General features: G+C 32.9%; 2 protein-coding genes across 5 annotated transcripts in view; one reads left to right on the forward strand and one right to left on the reverse strand.

Annotated features, from left to right (window-relative positions):
- The window catches only part of LOC126752516 (uncharacterized), a 46,442-nt gene extending 42,726 nt beyond the window's left edge, over positions 1–3,716 (reverse strand). For 2 of the 4 annotated variants that reach the window (XM_050463374.1, XM_050463371.1), the window contains exon 1: positions 3,551–3,644. Coding sequence is in view for 1 of the 4 variants with exons in the window: in XM_050463373.1 (XP_050319330.1) it covers positions 3,616–3,636 (21 nt within the window). In the remaining 3 variants the exon portion in view is untranslated. Of the gene's footprint in view, positions 1–3,550 lie in introns of all 4 variants that reach the window. The other 2 variants (XM_050463373.1, XM_050463370.1) reach the window with 2 other exon arrangements.
- Positions 3,717–4,067: 351 nt separating this feature from the next.
- LOC126752544 (unextended protein) overlaps positions 4,068–19,500 on the forward strand; it is a 48,895-nt gene continuing 33,462 nt past the window's right edge. The window contains exon 1 of the mRNA XM_050463434.1: positions 4,068–4,666. Within this exon, the coding sequence (XP_050319391.1) occupies positions 4,206–4,666 (461 nt within the window). The 5' untranslated portion in view covers positions 4,068–4,205. The remainder of the gene's footprint in view (positions 4,667–19,500) is intronic.

Consider the following 19,500-nt stretch of genomic DNA (forward strand, 5'->3'; position numbering starts at 1 on the left):
TACCGCAAGACTTTTTTGACAACCTATTATTTCAATGGTATGCTTTCCAAATCGACCTCCCAGTAATTCCGCTATGTCCAGGCATACATACAAGCCTTCTAAGAAATATCAATCTTCAATTAAAAACAAACAATTTTGTAATCAATGACGTATAGCAGTATTTTCTAATTATTATTTCTTCATGAAAACTGAACAGAAACAATAATATTCCACTGGTTTTTAAAATTATATTTTAACTGTTTCATCGCTGTTGTCACTTTTCATACACACGTTCTTATGGACACAGTTATTTAGACAGCTGCACGACTACACGACTGCAGGCTCCCAGTTGTCGCTCTCGCTAATTTAAAAGTATTTTTAAATATTGCCGACGACAGTAGAGAGCAGAGGGTTGAGGAGAACTAGGAATACTAATATGTAAAATTATTCAAAGCTCTAACAAACCTGACGTTATTTTACAAAGATAAGCATAAAATAGCTTTGTTATATTATTTGTAATAACAATTAATAATTGAAAACAAATAAATTTACCCATTTACTTATTTTTTGCATAAAAAATTTCACTTTGAACAAAATATTAAAATTGCATTAAAGTGAAAGATATTAGTATGGCAACAACGAAATTGTGTTCATACAAAATGGACAGCTGCGTTGCTTTGTGTACATGCCGGCCATTGTTATGTCGCTGCCATCTTACAAATGTTCATGTAGCAGGAGTAACAGCGCCATTTATAGTTAAGTCATACTGTTATGTCGTGTCGCTCTCTATGTCAGAGCGTCATTCGTTTACTCTTCACTTTACGTCTAAACAAAGGAATCAAAATTATTCAATTCGAACTCATTTCTATCAGAGATAAACGGATGCCCAACTTTAGAGCATCTCAGCAACGAAAATTAAAGAAAAGACATGAAATTTAAATATATTTGATGCTTTTTTTGTTTTTACAATTAAAAAATTAAAAAAAAAAAACACTAATTTTAGTAATAAATGTATACTTTTTAAAAAATTTGTTATATATGTACCTCTCTGTACAAATTATCACTTAAAACTGCCATTACATCTGACTTGTAATAAATGAACTTTGATACTGAACTTTTGGAATGCAATATGCATATACGCTTACAAGTCTGTTATGTACATACATACATAATGTAATGTAAATATTATCGCGTATGCAAATTGAACACGCCTTGTGTTCGAATTTAATGCGATTAAAAACACAATTATTAACACTATCAAAAAAAAATGTACGGTTACTACCATTTATAACTCACCGTACGGGTAAACTCGTTTCGTTACTGTCTATCAGACGACTGTACTCTGTGTTTAACCGCACAAATAACGAAACCTAGTGTATATTAAATATGTACATACATAACTGTATAAAATCAATACACCTTGTCGTTGTTATTGTGGAATATAAGTTGGACATTTTACAAAGGGTTACCAATTTTGTCTATTCCTATGCACCAACTAATGGCGGGATTCTGTAACTAGTCTCTAGTCTCTATTTGAGACATTTTTGAGGTAAAATCTCAATTTGTGACTACATAGTTACTATTCACTAAACAGTCTCTACCGTTAGTCTCAAAATATTGCCTCAAATTTGAGACCTGGTAGTTAGCAGGTCACAAAACCAAAAAGAACTCTTGTCTGCCATTTTGAATATACTGAATAGAGATCATCATAGATATTAATCGATTGTCGTTTTTTTATATTTTGTAAGCAACTCAAACACGAAAAAATTAAAAATAAATCAATTTTACATAAATTTCGTAAATATTATGAAACAAAGTCAACATATATTTTTATTTTTATTGGTAATTATGTTTTTTGACTATGTTATAGACAATTTAATATTTGTTATCGACATATTTATTTTCATTCAAGTGTAAAAACATCTCTGAATAATGAAATGTAATCGATTCTGTGACTGTCACTTACAGAATAGCAAAATCGTCTCAAGTCTCAAAAATTGTCTCTAACTTAAAATCTCAAATTTAGAGACTTGAGACTGTATCACCGTACAGAATCGCACGGTAAATTTTACTTTCAAAAAAATGAGTATCTGTTATACGACATAAACATTCAAAATATTCGACCGAAACTAATCGATTACAAAAATCATCTTCCACAAAAGAAGAAAGGTAAAGAAATTATTCGGACAAAAATTTGGCAAATCACCTGTTTGAATGGTGGCAACATTGAAAACTATGTAGTGGAACGTTTTACTTCACCCCTATATCCAAAGAATTATAGAAATAGATACGAACAACTCTAATTGGTTAAATCATATGCCAATCGCGAGAAAAATAAACAACAACGAAATTGTGTTCATACAAAATGGACAGCTGTGTTGCTTTGCTTTGAAATCGTTTCGCCATGTACGACATACAAATCCATTTCACGTTCGTTGTATGATATGTGCGACAGCCGAATCCATGGGCTTAATATAATAGGTTGTCAAAAAAATCTTGCGGTATTTTCGCTAGTTGGCGCTGAAAGCGCGTAGTTTTAGTTTTATTCGTCGCATCGGGTCATACTATACCTTTTTGGAAAGCTCATTTCACGCGCTAATACGTGTTTGATTGATTGTCGTTTCTTTTAAGTCGTTCGTGAGTTATAGCGTCGCAAACATGGAGCAAAATAAAGATAAAATACGGCATATTTTACAGTACTACTACGATAAAGGCAAAAATGCATCTCAAGCCGCCAATAAAATTTGTGCAGTTTATGGACCCTATACAGTTTCCTTTTCCACCGCACAACGATGGTTTCAACGTTTTCGTTCTGGTGTAGAGGTGGTCGAAGATGGGCTACGCTTCGGACGGCCTGTCGTCGAAAATTGCGATAAAATCGCTGAATTGGTCGAAAGGGACCAGCATAGTAGCAGCCGTAGCATCGGTCAAGAGCTGGGCATGAGTCATCAAAAATTCATTTCAATTTCAATAAAAATACCGCAAGACTTTTTTGACACCCATTATTTCCCTTTCAATTTTTTTTATACATTTCAGTACAACACGTTCATTCGAAAACATTTTTCTTGGGCATAAAAATGTCCATTTAGAATGCAAAGATTTCTGTGAAAGTTTCTAAGGACAAGTTGACAAACCCTTTGGAATGTATGTTTTAATTTCCATTAAAATTCTTTTAATATATAGGAAAATTGCATTTTTGGAATTGCTGGGTAGATTACAATTTCATTGTTTTATCTTCATTTGGTCCACAAAACAAATTTATTTCGCAAGTTTAACCTTATTTTGTGTACAATTTACATACAAATTTGACTGCATTTTTATAGTGCGATTATTATCAAATTCTTGAATGCATAGATTTTTCTGAGATATCACATTAAAAGTTTCCTTATTTGTTTATTGTAATTTGCACATTTATTGTGGTAGTATATAGAAAATGTTTAATGAATGATAATGCGTCACAAACATTGGAATATTCTTAGTGTGTAGTTACGTACTTATGTACTATGTATGTATATGCTTGTATGTTATAAGTCCAATATGTTTTTAATTAAAATACCAATTGAACACAAACCCTATCTAATCGTAAGACACTTCGTACTTGATTTAAAGTTTGTCCGAATTTACGCGCTAACTTACTCGTATATCACCAGGTAACATAATTTAACGATATGGGTACACAAAAGAACAAATGGCTATATTTTAGAAAAAATAGAAAACCAGAACCAGGAATTGTTAAGGATGGGCGATATTTTTTCTTATCGATTTAAACTTGTCGGTGTGGCCACAAATATGTATGAAATTATTTTTATTTTCAATTTCATAATTTCGTTTTAATTACTTACTTATTAATATTAATAAGTAATATTTGCTACTGTTTTTAATTATTTTAAATTTAATTAATTAGGTACAATTGTAAATAATAACTGTATATGTTATATAGTGAAAACGTTGAAATTATAAATTGCATACTTGAAGTCCGGTAAATTAGCTATCATAAATCCCTCAATATGAGCGCGAAGTTAACATTTCTGACAATACAGAATGCAACTCTGACTTAGCAGCACAGAGATAAAAGCAGTGGAAAGTAATGGAATTTGACAGTTGGAAATTGTTCGTTAAGTGTAGTGCATCATTTGGTTTTCTTGTAGTTTTTGATTGTTTTTGTAAAGCAGAGAAGTGATTTTTACCAAGTTATTTAAATAAAGTTTGCAAAATAAAAGTTCAAAATGCATAAACAAGGAAAACAGTCATACAAAAGCCAAATACGGACTAGAAATAAACGTTTTTTATTAAAGAAAGCATCCAATGGCTTAAATACCTCTTCATTGGGGTGTTTAGCTCCTTCAAGTGGTCCACAAGCTCCAGAGCTATTGCTGGGGTCCAAATTGTCGAATGAAAAAAGTGGAAAATCAATGTTTCAACATTTGCATAGCAATTATAGTGTTCCAACTCGTCCCCTTATCCACGTAAAAATTCAAAGCCTTCCCATACTTGTGTTGTCTTTAATTGTTCTCGTAGAATGCTTTTGTATTGGTAGCTGTGCACAAATCAAAAGTAAAAGTGATTTATTAAGTGGAGCAATATTAACGCCAGTTGACGATGTAGTGCCTAGAATAGTCGAAAATGTTCCTACAGAAAACAAAGGCAATACTACATTTACTGACTTTTCCGATTCTACCAAACTTAAGTAAGTACCAGAGATTTATATGTAGATATACCATATACTTAGGTTTAATTATTATTAAACTCAAAACAAAACTATCTGATGAGCTGCACAACTTACGCACAATAAATAAGAAATAGTATTAAATTTAGTAACGCGCAAGTCAGTTGGCAAATTGCCAAAATAAAATGTTGATCTAAGACGAAATACAGTAATAGTTCAATGTATGTATTGCTCTGGTGTTATCAATTAATATGTAATGTGCAGTGAGTAAAGGAAATACAATGTCAGTGAGTATAATTAAAAATTATGAAAATGTGTTACTGAACAGTTTTTCCGGTTCTAACTATTGATACACAAATGTATACGTATATATGGTATGGTCTCGATTAAACGATAGATCTTTTCCGTTCAAGGACAATCAGCAGCATTCTAAAGGAATTTACGTTATTAAACCGACAATAACTTTAACTTTACATGGTTCATTTAAATTTTTTATGCACCAATATCTTTTTTTTTTAATATATTCTATAGAGAACTTTAAAAATATTACAAAATAGCAAAGCATATAGTTTTTATATACACCCCACGGCAGGGGCGCTCATAACCTGGAATGGACAAGAATCAAAAATATATGAGAAATATTTTGTCGCGCTATTATAACAACAACATGTTATTTTAAAAGTGTAAAAAGTATAAAGACAATACATACAAATTTCTAAATTATAATCGAATTAAGGCATAAATTATATTTCTGAATTACATACAGAATATATATTTAATTAATGTTTACATTTGAACATACCTCTGTACCAGAAAATAAATAAAGTTTTACTTATACTTCATTTTTAATAAATAGGCATAGCGATGACTCAAAGTTTTTTGCAGGTCCATACTATATCACATTTCATAATTGTTTACTTTGACTCAACGTTATTACAATGCCTATATACATATGGATGTAAGTACATATGTATGTATGTATGTGTTCCCTGGGGGACTATGAATTTATTTACGAAAATATGTACATAAGGAAATTCTTCATACTTCTTAATTTCTGCTGAAACAAGGAAAAATTTTAAATATTACTGCAGTAATTATTTTGCAATAATTGAAGTATCTATATTAGCCACGAAATCATGAGGTACATACATATGTACATATGTATGTATTTTTTGAATATAGTACTACTTATTCTGAGTTAGTCGTGTGACAGAATTTTTTTGTTTATGAATGTATGTACATACATATGTATGTAAATGTACATAATAAATATAAATTTTGCAAAATATAATTAATTTGCTCGATTCGTCTCACTTAAAATTTTATTTAAACAATTAAATCACATAACTTGTGTGCATACAAATTTCTTAAAATAATAATTCAATTATATATTTAACCCATGTACCCTATCGCCAATTAAGCGTCAAAGTTGCAGAAATTTCGAACTAGTTTCAGCCGGCTATCTGCACTAATATATACAACCGTTTTATTTTTTTGTTGTATCCCCAAGCAAAACAAAACACAAATATATACATATGTATTAATACATACATGTATCATATATATGTATGTATACGTATATACATATGTACATATGGGCAAAGAAAAAACGAAAATATTTATCCATCGATGTATTGCTTTTGTTTAAAGTTTTTCGCTGCTTCAGTACGTTATGTGTGGTTCTTTCTCTGAGTTGCCCTTTCGACTTTATATACATATGTACATATGTATATAATTACCGAAGGTTTCGACTTTTGAAATTTCGGGCTCTCGGTGAATTATAAATGTGCGTATTGTGTTTTCGTTTGAGTTTTAGGATATGGAATTTGAGAGCTTCTAAAATTGCAGATTCTCTTTGAGATATAAGTATGTATGTATATACAGTTGTCCACAAAATAATAGGAGTGCCAATATGAAAAATATGTTTGGCTGCATAACCTTTTTTAAATCACATGCAAATGACGCGAAACAATAACGATACACATAACGGGATACTAGCATTAAAATACAATACAAATTTTTATTGTGATTATTGCTATCTACTTCCGCTTTGCTAGTTCTCGGAGACACTTATTATTGCTTTCCACAAAATAATAGGAGTGTTAGATATTTCGTTTTCAAAATTAGAAAAGTAAGTATAGTTCCATAATCTAGCAGCAATTTAAATTAGTTATTATTTTATTTACTTATTGGGTTTTTCTCCAGTGGGTAGAGGAAATCATTGTACAGAGGAAAAGCGGAAAAGGATAAAAAAATTGAGAAAACTAGGAAAAACTTTAAAAGAGATCCAAGAAATCGTAAAATGCTCTCCTCAAATGATAGCAAATGCCTTAAATTATAGAAACAAAAATGAAACTCGTAGACGAAAGCGCAAAACATCCACTGCAGACGATTGCAATATAGTACGCTACTGCAAAATTAATCCTTTTGCTTCAGCCAGGAACATCCATGACGAACTAAATTTGTCAGTTAATACTGAAACTGTTCGTAGGTATTTAGGACAGGACAAATTGTTTGCCCGAAGGCCAAGAAAGGGACCCCCATTAAAAACAAGCACAAGGAAGCCCACATACAATTTGCAAAGGGCATTGCTCCTGACCCGCGTCTAAATGGCGAAACATATTGTGGTCAGGCGAATCCAAAGTTAAGTTATTTGGTAGTACAGGCTCTAGGAACTTTGTCCGACGTCCCCCTAACTCAGAATATAATCCCCGGTTTACCACAAAAAACCGTTATACATAACGATGCCAATCATGGTATGCGGTCGTTTTTTACATTGTGGTATTGGTCCAATTCACTTAATTGAAGGCATGATGGACCAAAGGGTCAAAATGTTAGATGAGGTAATGTTGACACATGCCTCATGGAATATGCCATTGATATGGGTACATCAACAGGATATTGACCCTAAACATACTAGCAAGTGCGCAAAAAAATTGTTTATTAATTATTTTAATATTCTGTGAAACTTTGGAAGCATTATATATTAAAATTATAGAACGGTTCGTATTACATAAAATACTCCTATTTTTTTTTGTGGAAGTAGTTTTTTAGTTTACTTGATATAAACTGCGATATAAAATTTTGTTTATGTTTAATTGAAATAGATGAAATCTGGAAATATTAATAGATCTTTAGCAAATTACATTGTGCAAAAATTTTGAAAAAAAAAACATTTTTGTTAATGAAAATTAACAATTCGTTTTTCTCATGTGGTCACTCCTATTTTTTTATGGACAACTGTACATATGTATGTACATAATGTGTATAACTATAAGAAAGCAAATATTTGTATGTTTCTACATGCATAACAAAATAACAAAAAGTATTATTGTAAGATATTATGATTTGTTTCATGAGTTCCTATTATTCTATTATTTGATCAAAATCAACTTATTGTATTGCAATTTTTTTTATTTTACCTACCTACTATCTCGGAACATATAGTTCAGATCAGATAAATATATTATATTATATTTGTAGTATATTATAGTATTATATATGTATATGTATATTATGTACTTATGTACATATAAACTGACGAATCAAAGTCAAGAATAATTTTTTTATATCGTCTTATGCTATCAGGAATGCGCCTGTGAAGGGTATTATGGCCTCGGTGCAAGCAAAGGTGCATTTAAAATTATGGAAACATTTTTAAAAGAAAAAAATTAAAAAAAAGTCCTAATCGTCATGTGTCTCGCTTTTCTAAGGCCAATATTTCTTTGTGGAAAGTTTTAGGAACTCTGTTTAGTTCCATGAAAATATAAAATGTCATGCTTCCTCTTAAACGTCACTTGTAAAGCTAGATAATTTGATTCTCCAAATATTTTAAATATTTTGATCAAACGGTTTTAAATTATTAATTTATTTCTTAGCTTACTAGTTAGTGTGTTTAAAAATATATTAATTTGACAAAATTCTGTAACTGGATTCATAAATTAGGCATTACGTGAAATTTTGTAAAAATTTATAAATATACCATTATGATCAAAAATGTACAACAAGGTTTTATGATTGAAAAGTTTTGTACTTCAATATTTTTGTTTAAAAATTGCACATGTATATATATATTTATATATATTCATATATATATATACAAAGTCTGATCGATCTAAAATTTACCATATGATTATATATCGAGTCGCTTGGTTATCAAAAAACTGTTTTACACAAATAGCATTCTGGTCGTTGTCATATATTTTAAAGCCATTTCTTCAATAGCATTAATATGAGAAATATTTTTATGGTCCATTATACTGTTAATATGATGAATTTAAATGGAAAACAACCCCACACTAGTACATTGTCTAGTACCGCGCTTGTTTTGTTTTATAAAAATCGTTGTCCCTACCAGCTTCAGCCCATCTCAATCTTTGATATTAAATCTGCATCCTCACAAATTCCAATCACGCCAGTATGACTGAGAAGAGTAATATATTTTGTTTAAAAGATATTGCCGATATAAAAGTAATTTTTTATTGCCCGAAACCTCTTATCCTCTCATACTTATGGTTGTACAGTAGTCTAACATATGCGCTGTAACCAAAGAGCTTGATTTTCAAATCAGCTAAAATGTTCGGGAAAATTAGGAATTATTTGTGTTTCAAACTTTTTTGCATATAGTCATAACCGATTCTCTTTTCTTAAAATACATATTTTTTCTAAAATGAACAGAATACTTATTTCGAGCCATTGAAATATCTTTCTCTTTAACATACAGCCAACCGTACTGAATAACGAACTGCAACTGAATATGCATTAATATTTTTCTAATTAGGTAATAACTACACATATCCAACATTTTTGATCATTAAAAACCGTTTGACAAACAATTAATGTGCAATTAATGTAAATTCTTAGTTATGTGCTTTGTTTTGTCGCACCAGATTTTTGGTTATTCTTCATATATTTAATTTTATATAATATTTTAGTAATTATTTGTTTAATTTTTACTAATTTTAAAACAATACATGAACTAATAATAAATCAATAAAACATCACGTAATGCCCTACTTTATGATTTTATTCGGTTAAATACCGACAAGGCAGATTCCGTGCTTTAGTTTTGTCGCACACTGTATATATACATATGGAAAAAAATGGAGCACCCATATATTTCAAAAGTTCAATAGTATTATGGTCCCTTAATAATTTAAATGGTAGTAAAAATCCTTACTGGGGTTGACCACAGCTAAAGAAAATCTGCTATGACTGAGAAGAGTTTATTTTGTTTAAGATTGCTTTCCGGTGAATTCTAAAAAGTCACAAACCTCTAAAACAGCCCTAGCATACTTATGGTGTACAGTAGCTAATAAGATAGTGGGAGGTGAATTTAGGCAGCAGCATGATTCAAATAATTGGGACAAATAATTTTAGATAATTATGTTGTGTTTCAATCAGTAAGTATACATATATATGTACATATGTATATACATATACATACATATGTATGTACATACATATATATGAGATAGTCTCTGGCCGCAAGTGCATGCGTTAATCTTTCCTCGGCATGCTTTATTGGCTTACGAGTATGACTGAGACTGTTTTAAGCATATAAATGAAAATGCAGCAATATTTACAATTTGCAAAGCTGCTATCAAAGTCAAATTTAAAACAAACAAATATGTATGTATCTAAGTATGTTGCCATATCCGGTGATGACAGCTTGGCTGCAATATTTCTCTATACAAACAAATAGTAGAATTTTAATTTCTCATAAAATATATGAATCAAAGAATGGCAAATTGTGCCAAGTCGGCACATTTCGTCTATCACTACAAATATCTTCATGCTTATACTCACAAGCGCACATTTGTATGCGAAAACATTTCAAAATACCATACATACTTGTATGCATAAAGAGCATTGAAAGAGCGCAATAAAATGGCTCTCCGACGTTGTGATAACTATTTGTACGCATTGCACGATTATTCTGATTTCTTTTTATTTTTTTTATTAGTTATTTATTAAGAAAATACGCGTAAGCAAAGCCAACTTGTTTTAAAAGTAAATAAGAAATAGAATATTTGCTGAGAGCGGTAGAAAGCGTACACTGTTTACCGGCATAAATCTACACTTGTATTTTTTACACACACATGCATCTTATGTACATAGTACATATATACATACATATGTACTTAGTAATGATTATAAGCACATGAGTGAAATTCAAATATCGTTTTTACGGTGATTTCGAACTAGTCCGGCTTTGGTTGAAATATCATGCAAATGGTTAGTTGGCGGGCCTAGATAAAGATATTGAAGAAAGTAATGAAATAAAATACCCAATTTTTGTCTTCATTACTTCGAAAATTTAATGGAGAATTTCGGGTATACATACCCACCGCTACTGTTTTTAGATGACCGTCCAATACGTCCAACTCTACCAAACTGTTTTCGTTTTAGCGGGCTTTACCTTACTAATTTTTATCTTCTAAATCGTAGCGTAGCGTCGTCCTTTCAAGGGCCTCTTCAGTTTTAGGAACAAAAAGTGGTGTTAAAATTAAGGTGTTGTTTTTGGACATATATTCGCACGCAAGCAACGATGCTTGAGCATGGTGCAAAAGCCATTTTTTTATTCCCCCACATATCCGGGCGTTTCTGGCGGATTGCTTCGCGAAAATTGCACATAACTTGCAGGTAATATTCTTTATTGTTCGTACGATCCTTTGGCAAGAACTCGTGTTACACGACGCCTCTGCAACCGAAGAAAACTGTTAGAACCTTCACATTCGACATTGTTACATTTTTTGTTAATCCCATCTGATCAATTATACCCAGATACCTGGTCCATTTAAATTGTTCATGTGAAATTTGATCTCCTTATAGCAATTAGTGTGCATTCGGTAGCTGTTTGCTTAGAGCGCTATTACATGAAGCAATTTTTGTTGCTGATTCTCGGGCGATTCTCTTTTGCTGTCGCCCATTACCTTCACACGAGCAACTTGTGTTGCGCAACTCTGTTCGAGTTTTTTTCTCATTCCCTTTCACTTTACTTTAACCCATTGTCGTTTCTTTTTCCTTATAGGTATTTGGTCCACTCTATTACATATACATATTTATCAGCTCTGTCAATTAAGAAATACATTTTATTTATTAAAACAAAGATATATCACCCTTTTTACTATCGTCTGAATCAATTTGTATGGCTTCCTCCATACATTTCACAATATCTTTAATTAATTAGATTTTTTCGCCATACTCCATTTTCTAAAATATTTTTATTATTATGTATATTGTATACATATTTGCAAATTACTTACCAAAAGATGAAATTAAATTTTTTAAATACATATATTCAAAATATTAATTTCAAAAAAAGATACGCAAATGCAACTATGTACTACGAAAGAAAGAACACGAATGCCGAAAAACGTCGCAGCGAACTGTTACGAATAAGAACACAAAGCGAGTTGCTGAACACTGGAAACTCGGCGCGTTTCCCCTCTCCTCGTCGCCCCCTCGCCTGTAAACCAAGAGTTGCCACAACAAAAGTTGCCGCGTGTAATGGCGCTCTTACGACGCAAACAGTTTGTCGGACATTAGCATGAAAAAAAGTTAACAGCGAGGTTGCTTTAAAATTTGTGTGTTCCAATGGAATCACCGCTGGAATTGCTAAAAATATTGCAGAAGTGTTTTGGGTCAAATTTGATCAGATGGTATTTTAGTCTGACATTAGTTGGCAACACTGTTTCTAAATATTGCACATCGTATGTACCTGTGTGTATATATGTATAATGTACAAACAAACTTTGTCATCTTTGTGATTATAGAAGTTATTAGCAGCTATCTGAAGCCACAAGCCTTTAAGTATTCTACAAATGTGAGTATACATGTTGTATATGAATGATAAATTTTAATTTGCATATAGATATAATATTATGCATATATACAAATATGTAGAAAGTGTTTACTTTTATTGTGGCAACAAGTTTATAGTATGGTTGTTGGTTTCTGTGGTAGAGGCTATAATTCTCAAGATCAAAATTTTTTTTTAGTTAATCAAGTTAAATCGAACAATTTTTTGTTTTCGCTTTTGGTCTGTAGAGTGTTAAAAATTTGCATAATGTCATTGATACAAATTTGATTAAGTATTTGCAAAATTATATATTTTAAAAAATTGCATCCCTGTGTTATAACTAATTCCCGATTCGCGTATCACACTTGCGCAATCACAATAGGTGTTAAGGTATTTAATATCAGATATTTCTTTTGAATAATGGAGGAAGTTCGGAGCATAAGAAACTCTCAAGTACATCCGAACTCCGAATGGTTACTCTTTTCTTCTTCTTCTTTACTGGCGTAGACACTTCTTCTTTTCGCAATGTGGCGCCAAAGTCTGGTCCTTCCAACGGAGTCTTCCCATACCTCTGCTTCCCCCGACGGGTACTGTGTCGAATACTTTAAGAGCTGGAGTCCATTCGGACGGCAAGACCTAGGCAGCGTAGCCGCTGTCTTTTAATTCGCTGAACTATGTCAATGTCGTCATATATCTCATACAGCTCATCGTTCCATCGAATGCGATATTCGCCGAGGCCAACGCGTAAAGGACCATAAATCTTTCGCAGAACTTTTCTCTCGAAAACTCGTAACGTTGACTCATCAAATATTGTCATCATCCATGCCTCTGCACCATATAGCAAGATGGGAATAATGAATGACTTATAGAGTTTGGTTTTTGTTCGTCGAGAGAGGACTTTACTTCTCACTCTTAGTTAATGGAAATTCCGCTAAAACCAGATAACTTGTAATCTATCCGAATACTTCATAAAATGTGTTGTCATTAATTTCAATGACCATACGAAAGTAGATCTTTATTATAACTGAACATACATACATTTCTGTAAGTGTCAGTATTGTATCTGCAAATACTGAAGTACCACTTAACCCCATTGCAAAGTTGGCCTTCTTGTCAAAGAAGTACTCCTACTGATCTTAAAACTTATTGCGATTATAATTTCATTACCAGGTTTTTTCCTTCTCACTTGTTTTTAGAGATATGGAACCAATACTTAAGTACTTATGCGGGCGCTTATAAAGCTTTATATAGAGCCTGTCACATTTTTTTCAATAATTGTACTCAAAAGTATGTTGGCAAACAAGATAAATAAATTTTTCTGTATATATACATACAAGGTGCGTTCCAAAGCAAACAGGACTTTTTGAATCTATGGTGCGGCAGTTAGAATCTGCTATCTTTATCGATTGTCCAGTGAGAATTTGCATAACATTTCATTGATTGGAAGTGAAGTTATTGCGTTTTAAGTCAGTGTATTTGTGTTATCGGTGGGAAAATGAGCTTCGAACAAAGAGCAAACATTAAATTTTGTTTTAAAATTGGTAAGACTTTTACCGAAACGTTTCAATTGGTGAAACAAGTTTATGGCGATGACTGCCTATCCCGTAGCAGAGTGCACGATTGGTTTCAACGTTTTCAAACTGGTCGTGAGGACATAAATGACGATCAATATGTGGTCCAATCAAAATCCGTGACCACCGGAAATTCCATCGAAATTGTGCGTGAATTCATCAAAAATCAGCCGAAATCATCATTGAAATTCATGGAAATGGAATTAAACATCTCCAAAACATCGATTTATCGGATTTTGACCCAACATTTGGGCTTACGAAAGGTGTGTGCACGGTTTGTTCCACACAAATTGACTGACGACCAAACATTGCTCAGAATTCAACATTCGAAGGACGCTTGTGACCGATTATTTGACCAAAAATCACATTTTAACCATTAACCACTCCCCGTATTCACCTGATATGGCACCGTGCGACTTCTTCCTTTTCGGAAAAATGCATTTGCACATGAAAGGAAAGCGTTATGCGGACGTAGAGGCCATTCAAAAGGCTTGACCCGCCATACTGGCGACCATACCGGCCAACGAGCTAAAACAATCGTTCGACATGCTTTTGGACCGTGGAATAAGCTGTATATCGAAAAACCATTTGTTCCGTTTTTTTTTTAAAGTCCTGTTTACTTTGGAACGCACCTTGTATATCTGAGTTTTGTAAACTGTTTACATTGGCGGGGCACAATAAAGTATTTATTATCAATTTTATATGAAAATTTTAACCGAATCTCTTATCTACTTTCAAAATACTTGCTCCACAAACTTTTGTATTGATTTGCAAACATATGATGTAAGCATGTTAACAGCGTATATACAGACATATTGATTATGTTTGCTGTTAAATTCGATAAAGGAAAAATTTTAGCTTTCGAAAAAAATTCTTTACACCGGCCTGCATTAAATAATACAAATATTCCAAATCATTTCTAATACACTCCTACTGTAATAAGCATATATAATAAAACGGTATTTTCGTGTTTATTTGGGCTTTGTAATTTTATCATATGGTTTATGAACATTTTACTAGTTCAATGAGAAGATAATTTCAGTTGACAATATCTCTTTAAGGAACAGTTGACGGTATCATCAACCTCGATATACTTCTTCCATCACGGTTCTCTAGATAGTCGAAAATGAGCAGGATACTGCAAACTGAATACAATTATTCGAATACAAGGCATTAATCCGGTTAGTCGATTACCAACAGCTCTAATATACTATATTTAGCCATATTCATTTGTTAAATACACAAACTCAATTTTTGAGGTATCGAATCGAAATTTTCACACGTCCTTTTCTCCCCAAGAAGCTGTTCCTTTGTCGGAACCGCTGTAATCGGTTCACCATAGCATATGTACGTACATATGTACATACATACTTATGTATATGCAGCTGCCATACAAACTGGCAATCAAAATCAAGTTCTTGTATGGACATTTTTTTATTTGTGAAGGGTATTATAACTTCGGTGCAAATGAAGTTGAAATTTTTTTCTTGTATTTCTCTATTTATCCGTTTCTATATCTATTGAATGTACATATAAAGATTTTCGGTCCACCCGTCGTAGTTTGGAAAGAGATAATTTTCCTCTTAAAGGTTTTGATTTGAATATCTACCTCATATCTGAAAATGCAACACTAAAATATTTTTATAATGCAATAAAATATGAAAAACAAACATAAAATTTTATGAATAAAATAACTGAAAATACTGCAGAAATTTCGAACTAGAACAGGCTTTTATCAAAATATTGCCATGCACATACATTATACTAATCGAAATGTAAACACACACATATGAATATGTACGTACACAAATACATCTCTACATTTATGCGCAAGTGTGTTGTTGTTTCGACTTTCTCAATTGTCTTCTTCTTATCAATCGTTGATAAATGCGACATATTTGCCGCATTGAAAATTTGTAATCTGAAGTCTGTTGATACGATACTGAAAAATAAATTTTGCAATACCTGCGTAAGCTTTATTTGGTTAAGCAAACGCTTATTTACACGTACATGTATATTTAATTATTTTTAAACACATTAATGTATTATGTTGTATGTTTTTACTTTTTAATATACATATATTTTTTCGATAAGGAAATGTTTTGTATGTATATATTTGCACATATATTTCTTGTTCTCAGCAAATAAACACCCATTCGTACATGTATACATATGTATGTTTGTATGTATGTTTGTTTCTATATCTGTTCACCGCCGCCAGTTTCACGCAGCGTTAATTTTCAACCGAAACCTTACAGTGTCGTTCGCTTGCATACTCACAAATCAATGTGACATCATCGGGTCACTGTGTTAGCAGCCAAATTTTCGGTTCCTAATTTGTTGCCACCATTTTTTAATATGTCTGTACCGCTTATTTGCTTGAGTAGGTTTTAAATTTTTAATATTATATGTATTTCTAATTATTTGCAGTCTTTGTTGTGGATTTTTTCAATATACCATACATACATACATTCATATGTAGTTCCAATTTACTCTTCAACCTGAGAGAGAGTTAGAACGCGTTTTTCGCTTGCATAAAGTTCGTAATAATTTTTTAACACTAAACTCCAACCAATGCAATATTTTCCAGTAATGTTTTCTGTATTCTATTATCTGTTCCAAGTTTTCATTCTATTAACAATATAATTTTGAACTATTTTCCTTCCATAAATGTTTTTAAGTATATTTGAGAGCAGAACAAGTAAGGAAGGGCTAAGTTCGGGTGTCACCGAACATTTTATACTCTCGCATGGTAAAGTGATAATCGAGATTTCATTATCCGTCATTTACATATTTTTCAATTACCGTATTTGTGTAAAGTTTTATTCCGCTATCATCATTGGTTCCTAATGTTTATACTCGTATTATACAAAGAAGGCATCAGATGGAATTCAAAATAGCTTTATATTGGAAGAAGGCGTGGTTGTGAACCGATTTCAGCCATATTTCGTACATGTCATCAGGGTGTTAAGAAAACATTATATACCGAATTTCATTGAAATCGGTCTAGTAGCTCCTGAGATATGCTTCTTGGTCCATAAGTGGGCGGCGCCACGCCCATTTTCAATTTTTAAAAAAAGCCTGGGGGCAGCTTCCTTCTGCCACTTCTTCCGTAAAATTTAGTGTTTCTGACGTTTTTTGTTAGTCGGTTAACGCACTTTTAGTGATTTTGAACATAACCTTTGTATGGGAGGTGGGCGTGGTTATTATCCGATTTCTTCCATTTTTGAACTGTATATGGAAATACCTGAAGAAAACGACTCTGTAGAGTTTGGTTGACATAGCTATAATAGTTTCCGAGATATGTACAAAAAACTTAGTAGGGGGCGGGGCCACGCCCACTTTTCCAAAAAAATTACTTCCAAATATGTCCCTCCCTAATGCGATCCTTTGTGCCAAATTTCACTTTAATATCTTTATTTATGGCTTAGTTATGACACTTTATAGGTTTTCGGTTTCCGCCATTTTGTGGGCGTGGCAGTGGGCCGATTTTGCCCATCTTCGAACTTAACCTTCTTATGGAGCCAAGGAATACGTGTACCAAGTTTCATCATGATATCTCAATTTTTACTCAAGTTACAGCTTGCACGGACGGACGGACAGACGGACGGACGGACGGACAGACGGACGGACAGACAGACATCCGGATTTCGACTCTACTCGTCGCCCTGATCACTTTGGTATATATAACCCTATATCTGACTCTTTTAGTTTTAGGACTTACAAACAACCGTTATGTGAACAAAACTATAATACTCTCGTTAGCAACATTGTTGCGAGAGTATAAAAATAGCAAACAATGATACTAATTGAAAAATGTCATAGAACTGTCAAATTATGTTTATAGTTTGAACAGGGTAATAAAAGTTTTATCACGAAGTTTGTAACATCCAGAATGAGAATTCGTTCCTTAATTTTTGAGATTTTGATCTGAAACTTTCCTCACATTCTTTTTCTTACCAAGAAGCTGCTCATTAGTTGGAAACGCCATTATCGGACTACAAACTGATCTATCCAAACCATATCTTCACGTGTCTAGTTTGACTCTACTTAAAAGATAGAAAAGTTTATATAGCATATAGCTGAGATACAAACGGATCGATCCAAATCTAATCTTTATATGGAAAACTTTTTTGACAAGATATCTTCACGTATCCAGTTTGTTTGCTTTATTGTATAAAAACGGTTACAAAAATGTTATTCAAAATATTGGCCGTCGCTAGCTACTACTTTTGACCATCTTTCTGGCAGCATGCGAATTCCGTGACGAAAGAACTCATCATCTTTGGAGTCGCTCCAAGTATCAATCCAATTTTTGACTTCTTCATAAGAACTGAAGTGCTCGTTAGCTAGACCGTGTGCCATCGTTCGGAACAAGTGGTAGTCAGATGGCGCAACGTCTGGAGAATACGGCGGGTGGGGTAAGATCTCCCATTTCAGCGTATCTAAATATTTGTTGACCATCTTTGCGACGTGAGGCCGAGTATTGTCATGTTGGAGAATGACTTTATCGTGACTTTCCTCGTACTGTGGCCGTTTTTCTTTTATTGCTAGGCTAAACGCATCAATTGCGTTCGGTATCGATCTCCTGTGATGGTTTCACTTGGCTTTAGCAGCTCATAATATATCAACCCCAGCTGGTCCCACCAAATGCAGATCATGACCTTGGCGCCGTGAATGTTCGGTTTTGCCGTCGACGTGGAGGCATGTCCAGGCTTTCCCCATGACTTTCTTCGCTTAGGATTATCGTAGTGGACCCATTTTTCGCCGCCAGTTACAATGCGATGTAAAAATCCCTTTCGGTTGTGCCTTTGAAGCAGCTGTTAACATGCATGACATCTCTCGGTTTCAAGTTGTAAGGAACCCAGTTTCTTTGTTTCTGAATCATCCCCATTGCTTTGAGGCGTTTTGATACGGCTTGCTGTGTCACTTGCAACGATTCGGCCAATTCCTCTTGGGTTTGAAACGCATCTTGGTCGAGTAATGCTTCCATTCAGCATCTTCAAAAATCTTTTCTTGGAATTAAAAAAAAAGCAAAATTTCCCGCAAATGTCGATAATTCGGCTCAAAAAGTGACATTTTCAGTTGACAATAAGTTTGGGACGCAAACAGATCCCTACAAATATTTTGTTGGGTTAATGTTGACACAAATGTCCAAGATCGATATAAAACGATTTAATCGACCGGTGATTGACCCTAGAGACATCTATTGGAAAACGGCGGAAGCAAAGTTGTAGACCTACAAGGTCTGTCGCAAAAGAAACAGAACTTTTTAAATATAACTGTTTTTGGTGGCGCCACCTATTGGTGGGTATATGAAATAAAAAGTTTGATCTCTTGTTGACATTTCGTAAAAATTTTAAGACAATTGGATAACTACAATCCATGTTATCGATCAAAAAGTGACAGCAGCTTTTGGTCATCGGTCGTAAAATGCATTTTGAACAAAGAGCAAATATTAAATTTTGTTTTAAACTTGG

The sequence above is a fragment of the Bactrocera neohumeralis genome, chromosome 3 (genome assembly GCF_024586455.1).
Source record: "Bactrocera neohumeralis isolate Rockhampton chromosome 3, APGP_CSIRO_Bneo_wtdbg2-racon-allhic-juicebox.fasta_v2, whole genome shotgun sequence".
Classification (NCBI taxonomy): domain Eukaryota; kingdom Metazoa; phylum Arthropoda; class Insecta; order Diptera; family Tephritidae; genus Bactrocera; species Bactrocera neohumeralis.